The sequence below is a fragment of the Muntiacus reevesi genome, chromosome 3 (genome assembly GCF_963930625.1).
Source record: "Muntiacus reevesi chromosome 3, mMunRee1.1, whole genome shotgun sequence".
In the NCBI taxonomy this organism is placed as follows: domain Eukaryota; kingdom Metazoa; phylum Chordata; class Mammalia; order Artiodactyla; family Cervidae; genus Muntiacus; species Muntiacus reevesi.
The window spans coordinates 114945779-114969033 of record NC_089251.1 but is presented as its reverse complement, the minus strand read 5'-3'; the positions used below and the strand labels follow the sequence as shown (position 1 = coordinate 114969033).

Here is a 23255-nt window from a genome sequence, read left to right as displayed (position 1 = left end):
GTCTCTCTTCCCTCCTCCCAGATGAGTTGGAGCCCTGGTTGGCTTTTGGAGGGATCAGAGAGAACTTTGTGCACCTAGCTGGTTTTATGGATGGGGAGACGGAGGCCAGAGGAGAGGGTCCTACCCAGGATCCCATAGTAATCAGAGGAGTGGTTGAAGCAGGTCTGTAGGAGTGATCCCACTCATAGTATTCACTGAATTGATGGAGGCCGACTGTGTCCCAGTCACTGCCCCCAGGAGCTCTTCGAGGGGGAGCTAGGCATTAGACAAGGTCAATAAGTAAACAAGCTAATTTCAATCTGTGGTGGGCTATGAGGAGTAAGCCTGCCATTGACAGAGTGATGGTGTGTGTGGGGAGGTTATGTGGATGGAGCTGGGGGTCAGGGAGGGTCACTCTGAGGAGGTGAGCTTTGAGCAGGGACACCGGGTCACGCCCCAATACTTACTGGTTGCCTGGTAACTGGTCAGCATGTCACAGCTGGAGTCTTGAACATTGGGCATCATCATCCCATTTGGTGGGAGGGCGAACTGAGGCGCGGTGAGATGAAGGAGCCTGACCAGGGCTCTCTGGAAGTCAGGATGGGCTTTTGTCAGTCCAGGAGATGTTGCCAGGGCGGAGTCTGTTGGCAGGGTCGGGTGCAGAGTCTGGAGACGCAATCCCAGGGGCACCGGCTGGTGAGTCCTGGGGTGGTGGGTGGGGCTGCTCACCTGAGCTGGGTCACCTGTCATGGGAATAGGACTTACCTTTCCATTGCTTCTCATTCCTAGTCTGTCTGTCTTTGTGCAGGGTGCTGGGCTGGATGTGGGGGGCGGTATGTAGACTCTGAAGCTTTCCCGCACCACAACCCCCCACCCCCCCACCTTGAGGAACTTCCTGATGAGGGGTGGAAACAGGTGTGCACGTTCAACTAATCCAGGGTTCATATTTGGCCCCAGTTGCTGTGTGACTTTGGGCTAGTTGCTTCACTTCTCTGAACTTTGGCTTGCCCATCTGTGAAATGGGGCTAATAACCCCTACTGGTAAGATGTTCATGAAGAGAAATGAGGCCAGGTGCATATATTAAGTGCGTGCTCCCTCTGTGGGAGCTATAACTGTTGCTCATGGTCAGGGGAAAAAAAAATCCCATTGTGTCCCTACTGGTGGCTTAACAGCCTCAGTCTCCTTATCTGTAGATGGGGACAGTGGAATCTGCTTCCTACGGTGGCTCAGTGGGTTCCATGAGCTCTGGTAGAAGGGGCCCACTGGAGTGATGGGAGGCAGTTGTGGCCCCTTGCTCCCAGAAATGACAACACAAGGGAGGTGGATCCCTAAGAAGGGACTTCCCACTTCAGAACGGAGGTGGTTGGCATGGGGTGGCCTCGCAGGGGAGGCAGTTTGAGCTGACAGAGCTTCCTGAGCACGTACCTGTCCTGCAGCCCGCGGGAACCTAGGTATCTATAATAGTGCCTGGTACCCAGGAGGTGCTTCATAAAAAGTACTGCTTGTCCTGACTGGCTGGTCAAGTAGTTGCTGGCTGGGCAGAGTTGTGGAAGAATGTTCCAGGAAGCAGGAATAGCACGTGCAAGGCCTGGAGGGAATCCACAAAGGGTTCAGCGTGGGAGGAGCATGCGGGCGGGGCAGCTGGGCCTAAGTGGGTGGTCCTGCTCTCAGACATCAGCTTGGGGACAGGGATAATTGAGCAGGGTGAGTCAGGGTGACCGAGAGGGTGACGCCAGAGGGCAGGTGGCTTGATGGATGGAGCGGTGACAGGGGCGTCCCAGCCCTGGGTTGAGGAGGGGGCTGCTCTTCCCAGGATTGCGCTGTCACCCTCTGTCCAGGTGTGGGTGACAACGGTGAGGGCCTGGGGCTGGCAGGGTGGGAACTAGGCTGTTGGAAGAAGCCGGCGGGTGGCCTGCGGCCGAGATGTCTGATCACTGTAAGCCAACCGTGGCTGCCAGCTGGTCAATGTCGGGGGAGGGAGCTGGGCTCTGCCAAGCCAGCCAGTCTGCAGTGAGACGCAGCTCTGTAGGCACTGGGCCACCGGCCTGCCAGCTCCCTCCAGCTCCTTCGGAAGCTTTTGTGTTCATTTCCTTTCTGCTGGTTCCTCTGTTTGCTCCTAACTCATGACCAGCCCCAACAGGGGTCTGGGCAGAATGACGAGGGGGCCAAGGAGTTTCAGAGAACCAGGAAACAGCAGACAGGGGAACTCAGAGCATGCTATTTCTAATAACAAAAGTACTCTGAGTTTATTGTAGAAAATTTGGAAAATACAAACAGATTCTAAGTGAGAAATGAAAAACTGCTTGTAATCCCACCACCCAGAGAGAGCCCCCTGGGAACCTTTAGTAGAATTCAGTGTTTAGAAATACACTTTGGTATTGAGTTCATTACCAAATGAACTTTTGGTAATGTTCATTACCAGGATCAAGTTCTATGTATTTTTCTTTAACCTTTTTTTTTAAACTTAATGATGATCATAGTACTAATAGCCAACATTTATCAAGTAATTCATTAATGTGTGGGCACCCTAAGTCTGTTACAGTGAACACGGCAGGGTGGTTATTATCTTTGTGTAGGAAAACCAGGCTGACAGAGTTAAGTACCTGTCCAAGGTCACCCAGGTATTGAGAGACAGAACTGTTTGTATGATCCTATCAGCAGTCATGCTACATTGCCTCCTGACAACCAGAGTGTACATTTCCCCATGTCCTTGCATATTCTTTGAAAAGAGTTTAAAAAAAACCCTTTTGTTATGCATTTATGCCTTTTAATGACCTGGTTAGACAGTGTGGATTTGTGAAAACACAGCTATTGATAGCTGCATAATATTCCATGTCATGGTTGTGCCCTGAGTTCTTTAACTAGTCCCATGACGTTAGGAAAGTAGGTTATTTCCCCACTTTCTCTCTCATAAATAACACTGCCCTGGCTCTCTTTGACCCAAGGGCTGAATTCTTGGGCACCCAGAGTGTCCGAATCAGAAAGGCGGCTTAGAGCTCCAAGCTCTGGTTCATTTCCAAATGAGACGTTGGAAATGCAGAGACAGGGGTAGGGGGTTAGGGGGTGGGAGGGTGGCTTGTCTGGGTCTGAGAGGCTGCGGTCACCTGCGCCGGGATGCTGCCCACTCTCTGGTCCAGTGTAGATGAGGAATATTGCCACCGTGGGGAGGGGGTTCTGGGGAGGATGGTTGGGAGCGCAGGGATGGGTAGTGGAGAAGGTGGTGGAGCTGATGGAATGCAGTTGTGGCGTGGGGAGGCTCTGCTGTCAGGATATCTCTTCCCAGAGCAGTTGGCTGAGAGGGGATGGACCCAAAGGGCTGTTTTCCTGCCCTCTAGGCTACCCTTGGGGCTTCCCTGGTAGCTCAGACGGTAAAGCGTCTGCCTACAATGCGGGAGACCCGGGTTCAATTCCTGGGTCGGGAAGATCCCCTGGAGAAGGAAATGGCAACCCACTCCAGTACTCTTGCCTGGAAAATCCCATGGACTGAGGAGCCTGGTAGGCTACAGTCCATGGGGTCACAAAGAGTTGGACATGACTGAGCGACTTCACTCCACTTCACTTTACTTCAGGCTACCCTTGTGGGAGATCTGGGGGCAAGTGTTTGGAATAAGGGAGGTGGGGAGATCGGGGTGGGGGGGACTGGGTGTGTGTCTGGGCTGTGCTGGCTGTTTGCAGAGGGGCCTTCTCAGCCCTTGTGCCCCCTCCTCCTCCCCCAGGCCCCTCTGCTCCCCAGGACTTGGGGTCCGTGGCCCCTTCCCACCGACGCAGCCGCAGCCTCTGTGCTCCGCGCCCCTCCGGCAGCCAGTAAATGTGGCGAGTGCTGGGTTCCCAGCCAGGGCAGCTGTGGACGGTGGGGGGGCGGTGTGTGGAGACCGGGGCGGCCCCCTTCCCGGGTCTGGACTCTCCATTGTGTTGCCCCCTTGGCTGTCCTGCCGCCCGGAGCCTGGCCCCGGCCCACATTCCTGTGGTGATGCTCCGGGTCTCCGGGCTGGAGCTGGTGAGCGTGAGGGGCATTGAGTTCTCACAGGACTGAGGGCCTTTTGGGGACGGGGGTGGGGTGGGGGTGCTGGTGGGGATGGAGCCTCTGGGGGTCTAGAGGGCTCTGCTGAGACCACCCTGCTTCTGGAATCGGGTGTGAAGTTCCACTGTGCGTCACTGGACAAGTTACTTCACCTCTCTGAATGCTGCATCTTAGGCTAATTCCCCACCTCCCTCTCTCATCCCCTTTCTGAGCCTCTGTGTCCACCTCCATAAGACGGGAGAAGTGAACTTAGTGATCACTCAGGCCTGAAGGTGAGGTCTGGGCGGGGTGGGGGTGGGGGAATGTACCACAGTAACAGTTACAAATGGTTATGAAGTGCCAACTGTGTGCTGAGCAACAAGAGTGGTTTTGGTGCATTATCTTACTTGATTCTCACAATGGTATTATTTAAGCAAATAGAGGCTCAGAGAGGTTGAGTAACTTGCCCAGGGTCACCCAGCAAGTAAGCAGAGTCCAGCTTGGGCTCAAGAACCCAAAGTTGGGCCCCCAACCGTTGCTCATATGCCCTCTTGTCACAGGAGAGGGCAGGCCGAGCCTGGCTAATGTGGGGAAGGAAGCGCGGGTAGAATTAATTATGCTTGATTTTATTCTTAGTTTTTGCAGCATGATTAGCACTGCACAGGGTGCTGGGCTCCTGGCCCCCCGCCAGCTGACCTAATTTGTGTGTCTGTTTCTGTAACTCGCCCTTCCTCCCCCCCTCACCCAGTGTCTCCTTTTTTTTTTTTTTTAAATATTATTTTATTAGTTGGAGGCCAATCACTTTACAACATTTCAGTGGGTTTTGTCATACATTGGCATGAATCAGCCATATAGTTACACGTATTCCCCATCCCGATCCCCCCTCCCACCTCCCTCCCCACCCGAATCCTCAGGGTCCTCCCAGTGCACCAGTCCCGAGCACCTGACTCATGTATCCCACCTGGGCTGGTGGTCCGTTTCACCATAGATAGTATACATGCTGTTCTTTCAAAACATCCCACCCTCACGTTCTCCCCCAGAGTTCAAAAGTCTGTTCTGTACTTCTGTGTCTCTTTTTCTGTTTTGCATATAGGGTTATCGCCACCATCTATCTAAATTCCGTATATATGTGTTAGTATACTGTAATGTTCTTTATCTTTCTGGCTTACTTCACTCTGTATAATGGGCTCCAGTTTCATCCATCTCATTAGAACTGATTCAAATGAATTCTTTTTAACGGCTGAGTAATATTCCATGGTGTATATGTACCACAGCTTCCTTATCCATTCATCTGTTGATGGGCATCTGGGTTGCTTCCATGTCCTGGCTATTATAAACAGTGCTGCGATGAACATTGGGGTGCACGTGTCTCTTTCAGATCTGGATTCCTCAGTGTGTATGCCTAGAAGTGGTATTGCTGGGTCATATGGCAGTTCTATTTCCAGTTTTTTAAGAAATCTCCACACTGTTTTCCATAGTGGCTGTACTAGTTTGCATTCCCACCAACAGTGTAAGAGGGTTCCCTTTTCTCCACACCCTCTCCAGCATTTATTGCTTGTAGACTTTTGGATAGCAGCCATCCTGACTGGCGTGTAATGGTACCTCATTGTGGTTTTGATTTGCATTTCTCTGATGATGAGTGATGTTGAGCATCTTTTCATGTGTTTGTTAGCCATCTGTATGTCTTCTTTGGAGAAATGTCTGTTTAGTTCTTTGGCCCATTTTTTGATTGGGTCGTTTATTTTTCTGGAATTGAGCTTCAGGAGTTGCTTGTATATTTTTGAGATTAATCCTTTGTCTGTTTCCTCATTTGTTATTATTTTCTCCCAATCTGAGGGCTGTCTTTTCACCTTACTTATAGTTTCCTTTGTTGTGCAAAAGCTTTTAATTTTCATTAGGTCCCATTTGTTTATTTTTGCTTTTATTTCCAATATTCTGGGAGGTGGGTCATAGAAGATCTTGCTGTGATTTATGTCGGAGAGTGTTTTGCCTATGTTCTCCTCTAGGAGTTTTATAGTTTCTGGTCTTACATTTAGATCTTTAATCCATTTTGAGTTTATTTTTGTGTATGGTGTTAGAAAGTGTTCTAGTTTCATTCTTTTACAAGTGGTTGACCAGTTTTCCCAGCACCACTTGTTAAAGAGATTGTCTTTTTTCCATTGTATATCCTTGCCTCCTTTGTCAAAGATGAGGTGACCATAGGTTCGTGGATTTATCTCTGGGCTTTCTATTCTGTTCCATTGATCTATATTTCTGTCTTTGTGCCAGTACCATACTGTCTTGATGACTGTGGCTTTGTAGTAGAGTCTGAAGTCAGGCAGGTTGATTCCTCCAGTTCCATTCTTCTTTCTCAAGATTACTTTGGCTATTCGAGGTTTTTTGTATTTCCATACAAATTGTGAAATTATTTGTTCTAGTTCTGTGAAAAATACCGTTGGTAGCTTGATAGGGATTGCATTGAATCTATAGATTGCTTTGGGTAGAATAGCCATTTTGACAATATTGATTCTTCCAATCCATGAGCACGGTATGTTTCTCCATCTGTTTGTGTCCTCTTTGATTTCTTTCATCAGTGTTTTATAGTTTTCTATGTATAGGTCTTTTGTTTCTTTAGGTAGATATACTCCTAAGTATTTTATTCTTTTTGTTGCAATGGTGAATGGTATTGTTTCCTTAATTTCTCTTTCTGTTTTTTCATTGTTAGTGTATAGGAATGCAAGGGATTTCTGTGTGTTAATTTTATATCCTGCAACTTTACTATATTCATTGATTAGCTCTAGTAATTTTCTGGAAGAGTCTTTAGGGTTTTCTATGTAGAGGATCATGTCATCTGCAAACAGCGAGAGTTTCACTTCTTCTTTTCCTATCTGGATTCCTTTTATGTCTTTTTCTGCTCTGATTGCTGTGGCCAAAACTTCCAACACTATGTTGAATAGTAGTGGTGAGAGTGGGCATCCTTGTCTTGTTCCTGATTTCAGAGGAAATGCTTTCAATTTTTCACCATTGAGGGTGATGCTTGCTGTGGGTTTGTCATATATAGCTTTTATTATGTTGAGGTATGTTCCTTCTATTCCTGCTTTCTGGAGAGTTTTAATCATAAATGAGTGTTGAATTTTGTCAAAGGCTTTCTCTGCATCTATTGAGATAATCATATGGTTTTTATCTTTCAATTTGTTAATGTGGTGTATTACGTTGATTGATTTGCGGATATTCAGTGTCTCCTTTTTTTTTTCTCTCTCTGTGCTCTCCCCTGCTGTGTGGCTTTGGCAAGCCCGCTTAGGCTCTCTGGGCATAAACAGTCGCATCTGCAGCCTGGGTGTAAGTGTCTTGATGCTACTCCCCTCAGGAGTTCGGTGAGGCTTACATGAGATAAAATCTTCAGAATTCATAATGGAAATATTAACATACACCTAGCAGTAATCCCAGCTACATTTCTTTATTCAGTGCCCAGTGTTGGGTCCTGTCCTTAAGCCTATTACATGCATGATCCTCTTTGATCCTCACAGCACCCCTGCAAGTCACATACTGCAGTTGTCATCCCCATTTTACAGATGAAAAAACTGAGGTGCTGAGAGATTCAGTGGCTTGCCTGATGTTCGATGGGTAGTGAGGGGAGGAGCTGATTCATTCTGATTTAACCTCTGTGTTATCCTGTTTCTGTGGGCAGGCTCACGATGGGGGGTGGGAGGTGCTGGGGGCTGGACATGAGAGATCCTAGACTTCTGGTCTCCAAGGAAAGCTTGGCAGGAGAGTGGGGGCTGGAGGAAGGAGAAGCCTTGCCTTTCTGCCTGAACACGTGCCCTCTCTCCCAACCCCACGAGAGAGGGACGGTGGTGGAAGTTACCCACCCCAGTGGCTCTGAAACCCTATGGAGAGGATCAGGTAGGGGTGGAGGAGGGCCAGTGACTGGCAGCTCATGTCACTGCTGGTCCCATCAGGGCAGGGAGCCTGAGTTACTTCTTTGGGTTAAGGCTGTGGGTCAGCATGAAGTCAGATGGTGACAAGGGGGAAGTGAGGAAAAATGGCAGGGGGTGTGTCCATTGGGAAGGGTGCCACGTCTCACCCTGGCGTGTGTGTGCTTGTATGTACCTGGAGGGAAAGTGTGCGTGGTGTGCGCATGGTGCACGTGTGTGGAGGGGAGTGGGAGGCAGGTTCGGGGGCCTGTAGCTGGTTGTCGGGGGGGGGGGGCAGCACGTATGTGTGGTGCAGTGGGTGCCTTTTCAGGGACGCATGGGTAGAGCTTGTGGGCAGTGGGTATTTGGGAGCATTTGGGGTGTTTGCCATGTGCCAGCGTGTGTATGGTGTGGGCGGGTCGTAGTTCTGAGCTGAGGTTGTCCGGGGGCTGTGTGGGTCACAGGTATAGGAACTCTAGATAAGCAGCAGGTTGGGGGGCGACCTGGAAGGTTTGGAGGAAGGGCCCAGAGGCTGAGGACTCACGGTCATGTCTCAATTCTAAACAACAGGCTCAGTGCCTACCTCTGCAAAGTGGGTATAATGAGGTTGTGGGAGGCGGTGTTGGTTGAAGTCAATGGCACAGGTTAGAGTGCTTCCAAACCTGACCTGGGATGGGGCCTCCACAAGGGTGGGCCCTGGTCTCTAGAGCCCCCTGAGGACCCTCAGTAGCTTCCCCCAGCAATCTCAGAGTTTCCCCTGCTGCTGGGGGAGCCTCTGGGTGGGTGTCTTGGCTGGGACAGGTGGTGGCAGGAAGCAGAAGACGCAGAGGCTTCCGCAGTGGGCTGTGTGTGGGGGGTATGAGGATGCACGTGTGAAAAAAGGTTGTTTACAAGTCGTGAGGTTTGTGTCAGAGTCTGAGGGGTCACTGGCGTGGGGAATATGAATAGTAATGCTTGGTCATGGGGAGGGTCTGTGTGCACCACCCGTGTGGTTATGGGATCTTGCCGAGGTTGTGTGGGGTGTATTAGGTGGGGAGAGGGATGCAACTGTGTGTCTGTGTGTGCAGCTGGGGGGCAGCAAATGGGTGAGCTCATGGTGGAATGTGCTAGGCTATTGTCTGAGTTGTGGGTACACAGGTTGGGGTCAGTAAATGTGGATCACGTCTGTGCTGGACATGTGTGTGTGTGTGTGTGTGTGCGTGTGTGTGTGTGTGCATGCACGCATACAGGCGCTCTTGTTTGGGATATGCTTATCAGGCATGGGAGGGTGTGTGGTTTACCTGGAAGGGACACAGTGAGGGTTGGGGGAGGCTGGCATTTGACTTGGGTGCTCTTTTAAGGGAATTGGTACAGATTATTATGCTAATTATGCATGGAATTATGCAAATAGAGAGGTTGTTTGGGGGTCAAAGGCTATTTGTCATCACCCCCTCTGGTACTTGAGACTTCAGACTTTCCCTGCTGTCTCCTGGGTTCTGTTCCCTACCCCCCGTCCTCTCTGCAGCCCTCGTAGCTTCAGCCACCGCCAGCACCCCTATAGTGTTCCTGGGAGGGCCCTGTGAGCGCTGGTCCCCCAGGGAGGGGTGCAGCTGGCACTTAGGTGTGGGGGTTGTGTGGGCAAGATGGAATCCTGCACCCCACCCCCACCCCACAGGTCTCAGGTGTTCCAGGGTTAAGTTTCCCGGGGTGAACTCAGGGGCGCCTGGTTGTTGGCCGTCACCCCCTCTACCCCATCCAGGGGCTGCTCATTATTTGGAAAGAATGTTCTCTTAGATGCAGGTTTGGAAAATCACTGAGGTGGCCCCTTCCCCAGCTTTGTGTCTGATGAGCGTGAGGCTAAATTAAGATGTGAGAGAATTCTCTCCCTCCGCCTCCCACTCTTGCCTTCTCTCTCTTTCTCTCGCACACCCAGCCCTCCCTCCACTCCCTCCTCCCTGTCACCCCCGCCTCTGCCCCTCTGACCCCCGGCTTCCCTCTGTCCTTGCATCTCTGTCCCCATCCGGTGCCTCGCCCTCCCTGTCCCTGTCATTCTCTCTGTTCTTCCAGGATCTCTCCCTCTCCTGCTCCCCCCGCTCTCCTCCCCCCCCACCCCCTGCATCTCTGTGGGGAGCTGGAGCTCCTGGTCCTTAGCATGGAGGAGATGGTCGTCATGGTAACGGTTGTCATGTCGATGGCTACTGAGCTGGGGATGAATAGTATCTAGGTGAGAGCTACCTGAGCGGAGGCTGACGGGTTCACAGGAGGTTCCGTACTTGTTTCTGAGCCTCAGAGCTGCACCGCGTGTGCCTGCATTTAGCGTTTGCCCCCCGAACCCATGCATGTGCCTGTTTGCCCCCAAAGGCATGCCCACACGCGGTGCCTCTCTCTAGCTGCCTTTAGGTGAGCGTGTGTCAGCGTGCCTCTGGGAATGTCATTTCAAGGCTCTGTGTGACTTTGCAGGGTGGGGGTTTGAATTTGTGCAAGCCTTTCTGGGAGCAGGTTGATAGGGGCTGCTGTGTGTGTGGTGCTGGTCACTGTGGAATCATGAGGACTCCCTATTTTGGCCCCCCATCTTTACCCCAATTTGGGAGTCCCCTGGGACCGCAGTCTTCTTAGGCCCCTTCCTCCCAGCTAAAGGACTTTCAGCTTCCCTGAGCTGCTTGGAAGGATGGAGAGACAGTCTGGGCCCCACCCCTGCTGCTCGTCTCTGGCTTTAGGCTGGTGGCCTAAGAATGGAGCAGAAAATCTCCAAGGGACCCTAGCTAAGGTGGGGTCGTAGAGGCTGGTGTGTGGGGGGAAGCACCTAGCCCCTTTCCTTTGGGTCCTAGGGAATTTATTCCTCTGGTAAGTGGGAGCAGAGATGGCAACTGGGGAAGGTTGGATGGTAGCTGCTCTGAGCTCCTGAAATGTCTAAAAGGGAGGAAGACCCGGCAATTAGTCACGGAGCAATTACTCTAATTGTTCCACTCCATGACTCACTGGTAGCAAGTAAATACTGATTAATTCATTACTTTGAGACTGTGTGTGTGTGTGTGTGTGTTGGGGGGGTGATGGGTAAGCTGGGGGAATCTCCTGGCTCCCTGCCCTGGCCTCCTGCCCTGCCTGGTCTGGGTAGGGCTTTAGAGCAGGTGGTCGAGGCTCGGGGCCCGGAAGCCAGGGTCGGGATCCCCTCTCTAGCTCCATGGGAACTCCAGGAAGGGGCTGTCAGGGGCGGGGTGTGAGAGGCCGAGCACAGGTTGTGATGCTGAGCCAGCCCCTCTCCTGCTCACATACCTTCCGTGACTCCCCATGTCAGTCAAACAGTAGGGGTATCCAGACTCTGCGTCAGACCTGCTGAGTTCTGTTTTTACAACATTCTGACGTGCAGTCAGAATGAAACATGACCAGTTTCCAAGAGAAAAGTTGCCAGCTGAACCCTGAGAGCCTGTGATGGGGCTTCCCCAAACTCAACTCTGGCCTGTCCTGCGCCCACCCCACCCCCACTCCCACTGCCCAGGAATTGCATCCTCCAACACCAAGCCCGTTCCTTACCAGATACTTGCTGATGCCCACTGTGTGTCTGACACAGTCCTTCTCCATCAGGGTATAGTTTAGTGGGGGTGGGCACAGTCACAGAAGAAGTGTATACCCATGCCTGCCCAGCTCACAAGTGGTGAGAGATGTGAATTCAGAAGCACCGGATGGATGCTCTGAAAGCTCAGAGTAGGAGGGCTTCTTGGAAGAAGGGATGGGGAGTGAGAGTTAGCTTCTGGGAAGTTGGAAGATGAGAGGATGGGAGGGGAGAGTGTTCCAGGTGGAGGGAACAGCATGAGTGAAAGAGGCAGGAGACACCAGGCAGGCATGTTCCAGGAGCAGATGGGGGCCGGGTGACTGGACTGCAGTGACTGCAGGAGTTCTGAGGGACCCTGGATGAGGCCCCCAGACCCAGCTCTGATGGCACAGGCTCTGCTTCCCCACCTTGGAGCCTTTGCTTATTCTGGTCCCCCTGCTTGAGATGCCTTGCTCTGTTTCTTTTTTTTTTTTTTTTCTCTCTCTAGTTCAATTGTTTAAGACCCAGGTGCTAATAACCCTCTAGAGCTGAGCACCAGCTCCTCTTTCTCTGAAAGCTCTCTGGGGGCAGGGACTGTGGCCAGGCTCAGTCTGGATCCAGGTTTGCCCTCCTGTCTTCAATGTCCTTAGTGCTGGCTCTCAGGCCGGGGTTGCAATGGGGGGGGGGGGGGGGGGGAGAGGGATGGTCTGGGCCCAGGAGCCACAACACCCCACCTTCCCAAGTTCTGATTCTGGAAAGAGTCTTGGACTTGGAGGGCTGGACTCCCCTCATCCCGGCAGACCCCCAGGAGACCCTTGTGGCAGACATGGAAATGGCATCCATGCCCTGAACTGACTCTGGAGCTGACTTTGTTTTGGGGAAGACCAGAACTAGGAACTACACTCCCTTCTCTCCCTCCCCCATTACCCGAGTTTCTTCCCTCCCAGAGCCCCAGCCCTCCCCAACACCTATGTCTGTCTGATGGGATAAATGGGCCTGCCTTTGGGATTTTGAGGTGTGAGGCACTGCATCCCTAGCAGAGTCTGGACCTCGTCACATCACGTGCTGTCTGGTGGTGACCTGGGGCAGTGGGGCCTCAGTTTTCCCGGCTGTGGAAGGGGCAGATGGGGCTGCCCTGTGCTGAGAACCTGCTGCTTTGAGGCGCGCTCAGCTCATACTTAGCACACTGCGTGCTCACAGCAACCTGCAAGGCAGGAAGCGGTGATCCGGCCTACCCCGGCTCTCTGCCTCTGAAGCCACGTCTGGTGCTGTCCCTCCACTGTCACTTGGCCCAGGAGGGTGTCGGTTGCTCCTCTGGGCGTGTCCAGGCCGCTGGCCTCGGGCACTGAGCCCTGTGCCCACCTCTGCCCTCCGCAGGCCCAGCGCTGGCGCAGTGAGAACTTCGAGAGGCCCGTGGACCTCGAGGGCTCTGGGGATGACGACTCCTTCCCCGATGACGAGCTGGACGACCTCTACTCCGGGTCGGGCTCCGGTTGTAAGTACCCCCTTCCGTTTTCCTACATGTCATGTCAGCAGTGCCAGCCTCCCACCAGTGCCGCATCCGAGGCTTTGATGGCAAGGAAGAGGAGCCCTCGTAGGGTAGGCTCGCTTAAACGTGGGGTGGGGGAGGGAGAGGGCATTCAGGGGCAGCTCCTGGACCTTAAGCACGTAACGGGCAGGCCGTCTTCCCCCCGGGGAGGAACCAGAGCCCAGCACTCGCAGTTTCTCTGTCTCTGCGACTCTGTGCACTGTTTGGGTCTCCCTGCAGACCTCCAGCCTCTGTCAGGGAAGGCGGACGCTTCTCAGTAACCCAGGTTTCATACTGTTGTGACCACTTGGAGGAACTTAGTGGTCAACGTTTCAGGTGTAGTGAGCAGAGACCCACTTGATTGGGTCAACTTGGGTCACGTGGCCCCCTTCTGCCCAATCAGCGGTGGCCAAGGGCGGGGTTAGGACAGTGACGGAAAAACAGGCGGGGCCTCCAGTGGTGCCTGGGACAAATCAGTTCCACGGTCCCGCCCAGAAAGCCCAGCAGAGTAGCCTGAGATAAAGGCGGCACGCCAAGTTGAATCTCAGTTTCTCTACCTAATAGCTGTGCCGTCTTTAGCCGTTTTCCCTCTCCAAGTCTGTATTCTTATCTGTAAATGGTGATAAATTTGCCTTCTTTTCGGAGCCTCTGGGGGCTCTTCCCAGGTGGCAAGTGGTTAAGAACCTACCTACCAATTCAGGAGACTTTAAGAAAGGCTGGTTTGACCCCTGGGTGGGGAAGGTTCCCGGAGGAGGGACCGGCAACCCACTCCAGTATTCTTGCCTGGAGAATCCCATGGACAGAGGAGCCTGGCGGGCTACACTCCACGGGGTTGCAAAGAATCAGATAGGACTGAAGCGACTTGGCACCCACTCACGCACGCCAGGCCTCTGGAAGGCTTCAGTTTAAGACGTCAGGGCCTGGCACAGAGATGAAGCTCTGCAACTGATAGTTAAAAGGGGTGTGTGTTGAGATTGGGGCCCTGGAGGGGACAGGCAGAGTCTAATGGAATGGTGGGGGTCTGTGTGCTTTGGAGCTGGCTACCTACAGCCCCTCGCCTCTAGTTTCCTCACTTTAGCCCATTCCTTTAAGCATCTTATGAGTTATAAATCTTGTGAGAATCTTCATAAAATCCATCCTGATGGGTGGTAACATCTCTACTTCCACACCTCTCAGGCTCCTCCCCACCCCTCCTCTGTCTGGTTCAGACCCCGCTGGGAGCTGGTGTGGCTTATCTCTCTCTCTCCTTATTTTCTGCCGAGGCCCTCCCTTCACTTGTCTGGGTTTGGAGTCCAGATTGCTCAAGCAGCCTCTGTGGGAGGGGCTTGTTCTCCTTTTTGCTGTCTGCTTGTGCCTCTGGGGGAACCTTGTTTGCCCACCGTGGGTGCTCGGGTAGCTTGTAGGCATGTCTGACTCTTCCCAGAATGCCACAGCCATCCTCCCCTCCCCTCCCCTGCCTGTAACCTCCAGCAAGATCTGAAGCCAGTAGGGCCTGAGTTGCCACTGCCTAGATTCAGTCTGCTAGAAAAGCTCCAGACTGGGTGGGCTGGAATAGTCAGGGAAGACTTCCTGGAAGAGGTGGTCCCTTAGAATTTTTGGCTAGGCAGAGAGGAACTGGGACACATCACTAGCCAGCAGTCAACTGGTAAGCTTTGACCAGACTGTGCCTTCCTCCTTTCCCTCCTCTTGTCTTGGGAAAATTATGCAAAGGGTGAGGGTTGGGAGCCTCCCATCTTGATGGCCATTGCTGATCTGGGATCCTCATGCCCTCAAATCACCCAACTTCCTAGCTCTTTCCTTCTCCCCCTGACCCCCTCAGACTTTGAGCAGGAGTCGGGCATTGAGACAGCCGTGCGGTTCAGCCCAGATGTCGCCCTGGCCATGTCCACCACCCCCGCGGTGCTGCCCACCATGGACATCCAGCCTGTGGGCACCCCGTTTGAAGAGCTCCCCTCTGAGCGCCCCACCCCGGAGCCGGCCACTAGCCCCCCACTGCTGACAGAGGTGCCAGAAGAGCCCAGCCAGAGAGCCACCACCGTCTCCACCCCAATGGCTACGACCACTGCCACCACCACGGGGCCCCCGACGGTGGCCACAGTGCCCGCCACAGCGGCCACCGCCGTGCCCAGCATCCCCGTGGTGCCCCCGTCTGCGGCCACCACCTCTGTCGTAAGGACCACCGGCGTACGGAGGCTGCTGCCTCTGCCACTGACCACAGCGGCCACAGCCCGGGCCACTACCCCGGCGGTGCCCTCACCTCCCACCACGGTGGCTGTCTTGGACACAGAGGCCCCAACTCCCAGGCTGGTCAGCACAGCTACCTCCAGGCCAAGGGCCCTTCCCAGGCCGGCTACCACCCAGAAGCCTGACATCCCTGAGAAGAGCACCCTGCCCCTGGGGACCACTGCCCCTGGACCCACGGAGGTGGCTCAGGTGAGCCAATGTGGAGAGGACAGGGAGTCAGAGCAGAGGAGGGTGGGTCGGGGCTCCGGGGGCGGGCTGGGAGGAGGAGGATGGAGCTGGACAGGGCTGAGATCTAGAAGGTTCTGGAGATGAGCCAGACAGGGAGCAGGAGGGTGAGAGAGGTGTGAAGCCAGCACTGGGGCTGAGTCACAGGATGAGGACAGAGGTTGAGATGGATGGGGATGGAAGAGGGACCGGGCCGGGGTCTTTAGATGTTAGGTCAAGACATTAATGGGGAAGGAACTGGGAGGATGGGAGTGTTAAAAGGGGAAGGGGCCAGGGGCCTGTGTGTTCTGGTTAAAAGCCCAGACTCAGGAGCCCTGCAGCCAGGATTGGAATGCTTCCACCACCATGCGACTTCAGGAAGTCACTGATCCTTTTTATACCTTTGTTTCCTTATCTGTGAAAAGGAGAAAAGAATAGAATGCAAATCACAGGGTTGTGAGAATTAAGTTTCCCAACAGAGCCAAAGTTCTTAGAACAGTGCCTGGTAGTACTAAACAAGCAAAAAGTTTCACTTTTGCTATCACCACCACCACCACCATCATCATCATCGTTGTTGTTATTATCCATCTGAGGGGGATTAAGAGCTGGGCGGTAGGAGATGAATACTGCAGGTCACGTTCATGGAGTGCTGCCTGGGTGGAGGCTCAGTGCTAGACACTTAACCTGTGCCACCATCTCCTCTCCGTCTCATGCCTACCCTATGGAGTGGGGTGGGCATTGCCATCATCCTCCCTTAAGGTGGGGCCACTTTCCAAGCCTTCAGAGGCAGCAGTGGCAGAGTCAGGATTTGAACCTGGCAGTCAGCTCTAGGGTGTGTATGTGTGTGTGTTTGGGGTGTTATGGATGGTGTGTGTGTGTATGTGTTTGTGGTGTTATGGATGGGGGTGGTAGTTCAGGGAAGAGGATGAGGATACCAGGAATGCCAGGATGGGGAGGGGATCATGGAAGTGGGAGAAGTAGACTGATCCTTGCTGGTGCTGCTGGGCAAGGAGGGGATGTAGTGACATTGACTGGGGTACTAAAGTCCTTTGCATCTACCTCATGGAGGAGAACCCCCCCAGGCTGTGGAGCTGCCTTTGGGTCAGCATCAGCTCATCTGACTCCCCTGCCAGCCCCAGCAGGACACGGGCCCTGCTCTAGGCTCCTCTGAGCAGTTAGGGGAACCTGGTGTTTCACAGATGCTTGGCCAGGCGGGCTGGGGACGCAGTGCTGGGGCACTGAGAGCAGGTCACTGGTGCAGCCTCGGTGCATGTGCGTGGCCTTTCCTCGGCCTGGACACCGGACCCATTCTCTCCATGCACACCTGTGAAGCAGCTCCATCCTTGCTGCGATCCCAGCTCTAGTTGGGATCCTGCCTCCAGATGCTGGGAGCCATCGAGATTTGTGTTGCTCTTGGACTGACCTTGGGGCTTCCCTTGTGGCTCAGCCGGTAAAGAATTCCGCCTGCAATGTGGGAGACCTGGGTTCGATCCCTGGGTTCCCTTATAGCTCTGTTGGTAAAGAATCTGCCTGCAGTGCAGGAGACCTGGGTTCGATCCCTGGGTCGGGAAGATCCCCTGGAGAAGGAAATGGCAAACCCACTCCAGTATCCTTGCCTGGAAAATCTCATGGACAGCAGAGTCTGGTGGGCTGCAGTCCGTTGGGTCGCAAAGAGTAGGGCATGATTGAGTGACTTACACTTACTTACTGGACTGACCTTCAGGCTATGGGACTCACCCTTGCCTCAGGCACATGGATCGAGGATCAGGCCCAGGTATTTAAAATCTGCACCCAGCTGTTCCCAGACAACAGTCCTTGATAGCAATCTGCTAAGGCAGCTGCCAAGAAAGGCAGCTGGAGAAGGAAGGGATGGAGATGGGATGGGGACCAGGATGTGGCCAGGATAACAGAGGTAGTGTAGTGTAGTGGTTAGGGACACATACTCTGGAGTTGGACAGATCTGCATTTTAGTTCTGCTCCTACCACTTACTAGCTGTGTGTCCTTGGGCAAGTCACTTAACCTCTCTGAACTTATTTCCTACTCTGTAATGTAGGGGTGCTAATACCTTCTTAATGGGAATATTGTGAGGGGAAAAGGCCCATGATGTGCTTAGCACAGTGCCTGGCCCATGGTGAGTGCTTAGTGAGTATCAGCCCCCCAGGGAAGTGGAGTGGTGGCAGTGGGCTAGTGTGCATGTGTGTATGGCTGCCCTGTGGCAGGGGTTCTGGGCCTGGCTCCTGGGCTCATGCTACCCTCCCTACAGACCCCAACTCCAGAGTCCTTCCTGACCACCATCCGGGATGAGCCAGAGATGCCAGTGAGCGGGGGACCCAGTGGGGACTTTGAGCTGTCAGAGGAAGAGACCACACAGCCAGACACAGCCAATGAGGTGGTGGCCGTGGGTGGGGCCGCGGCCAAGCCATCGCCTCCACCCGGGACGCTGCCCAAGGGTGCCCGCCCAGGCCCTGGCCTCCTGGACAATGCTATCGACTCGGGCAGCTCCGCGGCTCAGCTGCCCCAGAAGAGCATCCTGGAGCGGAAGGAGGTGCTTGTAGGTGAGACTTGGGGCCTGGGAGAAGGGGGCAGCTGGTGGGGCCTCAGTTTGCCCCCCAGGAGCCCAGGAGGGAGGGTAGGGTGTGGGTTTCCTAGAAGCCTAGTTTTCTAGGAAGGGAAAGCTGGGACTTGGGGACCTGGGGACCCACCCTCTAATTCCTCTTCTGACCCTCTGATCCCAGACTTTGCTCTACCTCCCGCACTTTCCTCAGCACCCTCTGACCTCTTCTCAGACTCTGCCCTTGACCTCTGCCTCCCTGGACCATGCTTGTTTATCCCTCCTGGACCTTATCCCCTGGATCCCAATCTAGGGCCCCATCCTTGGCTTGATCTGCTCCCACCCTTGATACCAGCCCCGAGGACCTGCCCTTGGCCTTCTCTTCTGAAGTCTTTGGATTTGTAGCCCAAACCCTGTTCCCCACTTATGAGCAGCGTGGCCTCGGGAAGGTCCTTCACCTTTCCAGGCATGCTTTTTCCTCATCTGCGTAATGGGGGTTATCATTTTGCTCTTAATCAGTCTCAGCGCACGTGTGTTCATGTTAACTGTTCTGCAGTTGGGATGTGTCCTAGTTTAGATGGCAGAATTTTTTCTTTCCTAAGGGTATATAAAATACTGGAGCATCTTCTTATTGATGGCAGCTCACATTTGATGAGGACCTTAGCACAGCACCTCCCTAGTAGCACTGTATGAAGATTCCACGTGTTCATATGATTAGAACAGTGCCAGGCTGTGGTGAGGAGTATCAATGGCAGCCAGTGCTGGTGTTTTAGCATTGACTCCAAAGTTCACTCCGACTCTGGTCTCAAGTTTGAGATTCCCAGCTCCCTCCCAACTCTTGCTTCTACCTGCAAGGACCCTCTGCCCTTTCCTCAGGCTCTAAGGTTGTCTTGCTTTCCTGTGGCCTTGACCTTTGCCCTCTTTCTCCGCAGCTGTGATCGTGGGCGGGGTTGTAGGCGCCCTCTTTGCTGCCTTCCTGGTCACCCTGCTCATCTACCGCATGAAGAAGAAGGACGAGGGCAGCTACACGCTGGAGGAGCCCAAGCAGGCGAGCGTCACATACCAGAAGCCTGACAAGCAAGAGGAGTTCTACGCCTAGCGGAGCCAGAGTGCCTCCCTGTAGCCTCAGCGCCACCCCTGTGTCCAGTCCCTGGCCTGGCGTCCCCAGCCCCGGCCTGGGACTGGGCCTGGGAGACATCCTGGCCCCACTTCATCTCTGCCACCCTCCCAAGGTCTGCCCAGACTGCCAGCCTCACGCAGCTCTTCCCCAAGGGACAGGGGGCACTGCCGTCTGCTCCAGACTGTACCCTTAGGAGCTCATCACTTGTTCCACTACTCCTCCCCCAGCCACCAGCTTGGAGCTTTAGGACCTCACATCAGATGGACAGGAGGAAGGGAACTCCTGATTGGCTGGTGGACGAAGGGGTGGGACTTCAGCTCCAACCTGGCCCCACAGGGCTGGCTGAGGTTTCCTTTTGGAGGCAGAGAGGCACTCGGGCTGGTGTCTAGGACAAGCGTTTGGCAAGCCCAGCCCTTGAAATCATTGGGACACTGCACCCTGTTGCTCCTGTCCCAGGCTCACTCTGCCTGGGTGAGATGTTACCCCTCACCCACCAGCCTGTTTTGTCCTGGCTCCTCTGGGGTTATGGGGTCATTTTCCCTCACCTCTGCTCAATGCACATGCACCCACAGGCTTCAGTTCCTTCCTGGCCTTCCCCAGCTTCCTGAGAGTGCTCCGGCAGCCACTGGTGAGGAGAGGTCTGCACCTCCTTCCTCCTAGTGGATTCTGCACAGACACCGTCTCTCACATGGTTACACGTATTGTCACACACAAAGAGAAAAGCACGCAATGACAAAACCACACATGATCTTGACCACCTAGCTGATCCAGCTACGTCACAGACACACACATTCTTCCAAAGATGTTTATTCTCATATGTTTCTTATGTACCCCCCTGTCCCAAATGCTTATGACAGTGCAAGTCACTAATCGTCATAACCTAATGGTAATGGTGTGGCCTGCCTCTCTCTCTGCCATCCCGCCACCCCTACTCCTGCCCACCCACATACACTCCGACACCACACGTGTTGCCTCCAGCTTTCAGGCTCACTGGGGAGGGTGCAATTAGGCCGAAACAATCAGCCCATATTGGGTCCCGAGTTGCCCCGTCACGCTCAGCCTTCACGACTCCTCACCAACCACATCGCCACCAAACCCCAGCGAGTCAGATGCAATCCCACGTGGGTGCACAATCTTACCCACACCCACACAGCCCTGCTGTCACGCTTGGACACTTGCCTTTCCTGGAATTAAGTGCAGTGTGGGGGACATGGCCACAAGCCCCCTCAGGGCCTTGCACACCTGCTGAAACTGGCTTCACCTTACCTGCTCCCTCCCCTCTGTAGCCTGCAAAGGGCTTGGTCGGGGGCAAGTTCCCCACTTGCTGAGGAAGGCAGGCTGGTTCCTGGAATTCAGTCTTGGGCTGGAGAGGGGGCTTGGGTCTCCCAGGACCAAAGGCTCCTGGTGGGGAGGGGGCATGTGGTGAGGCTCCTGGTCTCCTTCCATCCTCCTCTTGCTCTGAGCTAGGGGGTCGACTCTGCCTCCCAGGACACAAGTCTCCAAAGTGCCTGTGAGGGTGGGCCTGGCGCCTGGGCCCTCTGCACCCTCTCCCTTTGGCCTCACCAGGCCCACCTCAGCCCCACCCCTGGGCCTTCTCGGGGACCTTCCGGTGGACCTGTGCCCATGCATTTAGCCAGACAACTTGGTGTTTCTCCTGGCTGCAGCTAGAAGCAGTCCATCCAGACACTGTCCCTGGCTGAGGGCTGAGGACAGGCGGGGTTGGGGATATTCCAGGCCCCAGCCCGCCTCCCTCTTCTTTGTTACCCTTCAAATGGGGCCACTTCTGTAGATATTTTAAACGTGGGGTCACAAATCTCCCATGGGGGCTGTGCTTTGAGAGGGGTCTTGGAGCCACGGGATGTGGTCTGAGTTGTGGGTGGCTGGAGCTCACCCCTCCACCCCTTGCCCACAACCCTGGTTAAAGTCAGAAAGCCGGGTTTTATTTCTGTTCCCTTTTGAAGACTCGCTGGCAGGAGACTTCTGCAGGGTGAGGGCTGGGGGTGCCAGAGGCGTTGAGGGTGAGGTTCCAGGGAGCGCCCGCAGCCTGTCTTTTCCACCGTCTTCCCAGGCTGAGGCTCCATCTCTCAGGCCTGTAGGCCACCTTGGCAAGTCCTGGAGGCTTGTGAGGAGCCCACCTGGTCCGAGTCTGCGAGGCAGGAGCAGCGGGAGGCATCCTAGGCTCACGATCTGTTGGAGGTGACCTGGCCTCGGTCGTTCCTGGAGCGGAAGGGCTGGGGGACGAGGGAGACCAAAGCCAGCCCCAGCCTCCCCTCCTTCTACCCTGCCCCTTGGCAGGCTGCTGTCTTGGGGCAGCAGCTCTGGTGAGAAGGCCTGGGCAGGCCAAGGCTGAGAAGCCAGGGAGCATGGTGGAGAGAGGATCTGGACCATCCAAGGATGCTGGGACCGGGGTAGGAGGCCCAGCAGTGGGGTGGCCTCTGCACAGCCTCTGGTCGGGGCGGGGTCCAGCACAGGATGACTGAGCAGGGCCTGGGCTGGCTGGAGTGGGCTTAAAGGGGCCGCATGGGTCCAGCCTGACCCCAGCAGGCCTGACTCCTCACCTTCTGTGGGCCGGCCTCTAACCTGAGGCCTGGGGCTTTGCCACCTGCCGCCCGATGCCTCTTCTCCGCATCCTTAGCGTTGGAGAGAAGAGACTGAGGGCTTCATTCATTGAGCCCTGGCCCCGAGACAAATGTCCAGGCTTAATCTTCATGAAGCTTAAAAGCAGTCCAAGTCCAGCATGGTGATCTGAGAGCAGGTGGTGAAAAGGATGAGCTGGATGTGAGTGCCGGGGTCTCACCCTGCCTGGACACAGGGTGTGATGCATGCAGGGCCTACCCAAATATGTCCCCAGGCACCCTGGTGCTCCTGGGGAGGTGTCCTGCAGGGGCCAGTGTTTCCAGGAAACACGGCCGATTCCAAAAGAAGAGGGGCTTGTGTGCTTGACAGCCTCTCTGGGGCCTCAGCTGCCAGAGAGGACAAGGCGGGCCGGGGTCACCCCCCACCCCCAACTGTGACTTCTAGAGCCCAGGCTCTATCTCCCTAGGGATCGAGAGGGGTACCTCCCCAGGAGGGTCAGTCCCCTCGATAGGAAGCAGACGGGTGATCACTGGGGCCCAGGCCGGTGGGCAGTGGCTTGGGGTGCTCAGGCCAGACCCACCTGGGGTTGGCAAAGCCACCTGTCCAGGCCTCCAGGCTGGGGCCCTGGGCACAGGGAGCAGACGCATCTCTGCCTCAAAGGGCAGAAGGGGCCACCACCTCATTGGCGCTCCTGAATTCCTTCTCCTGCCAGCCACCACCCTGGACTTGCTTCCCCAGGCCTCTTGCCTGTAAATAGAAGCCCACAAACTGTGTACAGATTTACGGAGATGCTGAGGCTGGGCCCCAGAGTCGCCATCAAAGGGCTCATGGCCCCAGCATCCCCCGGGTGCCCAGCAGGCAGCTCAGCGCGGTGGCCCCAGCGTGGTGAATGCATGTAAATATTTTTCGTAGGCAGTGCGGCTCCAGAGAGCCCCCTGAAGACTGTGTCCCCCACCCCCCCGCCTCCCGCCTCGTCCTTTCTCCTGTACAGATCCTCCAAGAACCCAGCCTGGGGCGGGGGGAATTTGTCCTTCCCTCTCCCAGGCCTTCTCTGCCCCTTCTTCCCCTTAACCTGTTTATTAACCATACCTGTCCCGAGTTCATGGCCAAAACTTTCAGTAGGAAAAAGCGGTGGAAAAAGACTGGAAAAAGAAACCAAGGCACCTGTCCCACTGTGGGTGCTTACCTGCCCCAGCGTTGTGAAGGAACTGTTCCTTTTTTTTTTTTTTTTTTTAACACTTCCCGTGCTGTGCCCATTTATAAGAGGAAATAAAATTAAGCTGAAATGATGCATTGTGGTCAGAGTGTGAGATAAGCATGGAGGTCATTTGGGGAGGGGCAGTCCGTGGCCCCACTTGGGTCTCAGCCACATCCCCCTTTAAAGGAAATTGAGAAGCAAGCAGAGAAAATTGACCGACAAGCCCTCGTGGGAACCATTATGGGCAACAGCTGCTCTTGCTTTAGAGTGTTCAGGAAACCACGGAGCTGACTGTGGCCAGGCTGAATGGGGGCTGCGGTTGGACAGAGGCCAGGACGTGGTGGCGTTGGGGGCTCTGTGGTCCACCCTCGGGGGAAGAACTGGTTTCAGGCCACAAGGAGAGAAACCTGGAAATGCAGGATATTGGAATCTGTTGGCTGGGGTGAGATGT

At 54.5% G+C, this 23255-nt stretch overlaps 1 protein-coding gene across 1 annotated transcript in view; it reads left to right on the top strand.

The window, feature by feature from the left end:
• SDC3 (syndecan 3) overlaps positions 1-22896 on the top strand; it is a 40907-nt gene extending 18011 nt beyond the window's left edge. The window contains exons 2-5 of the mRNA XM_065930245.1: positions 12759-12876; positions 14729-15342; positions 17622-17913; positions 18842-22896. Of these exons, the coding sequence (XP_065786317.1) occupies positions 12759-12876; positions 14729-15342; positions 17622-17913; positions 18842-19008 (1191 nt within the window). The 3' untranslated portion in view covers positions 19009-22896. The remainder of the gene's footprint in view (positions 1-12758; positions 12877-14728; positions 15343-17621; positions 17914-18841) is intronic.
• Positions 22897-23255: the final 359 nt, after the last annotated feature.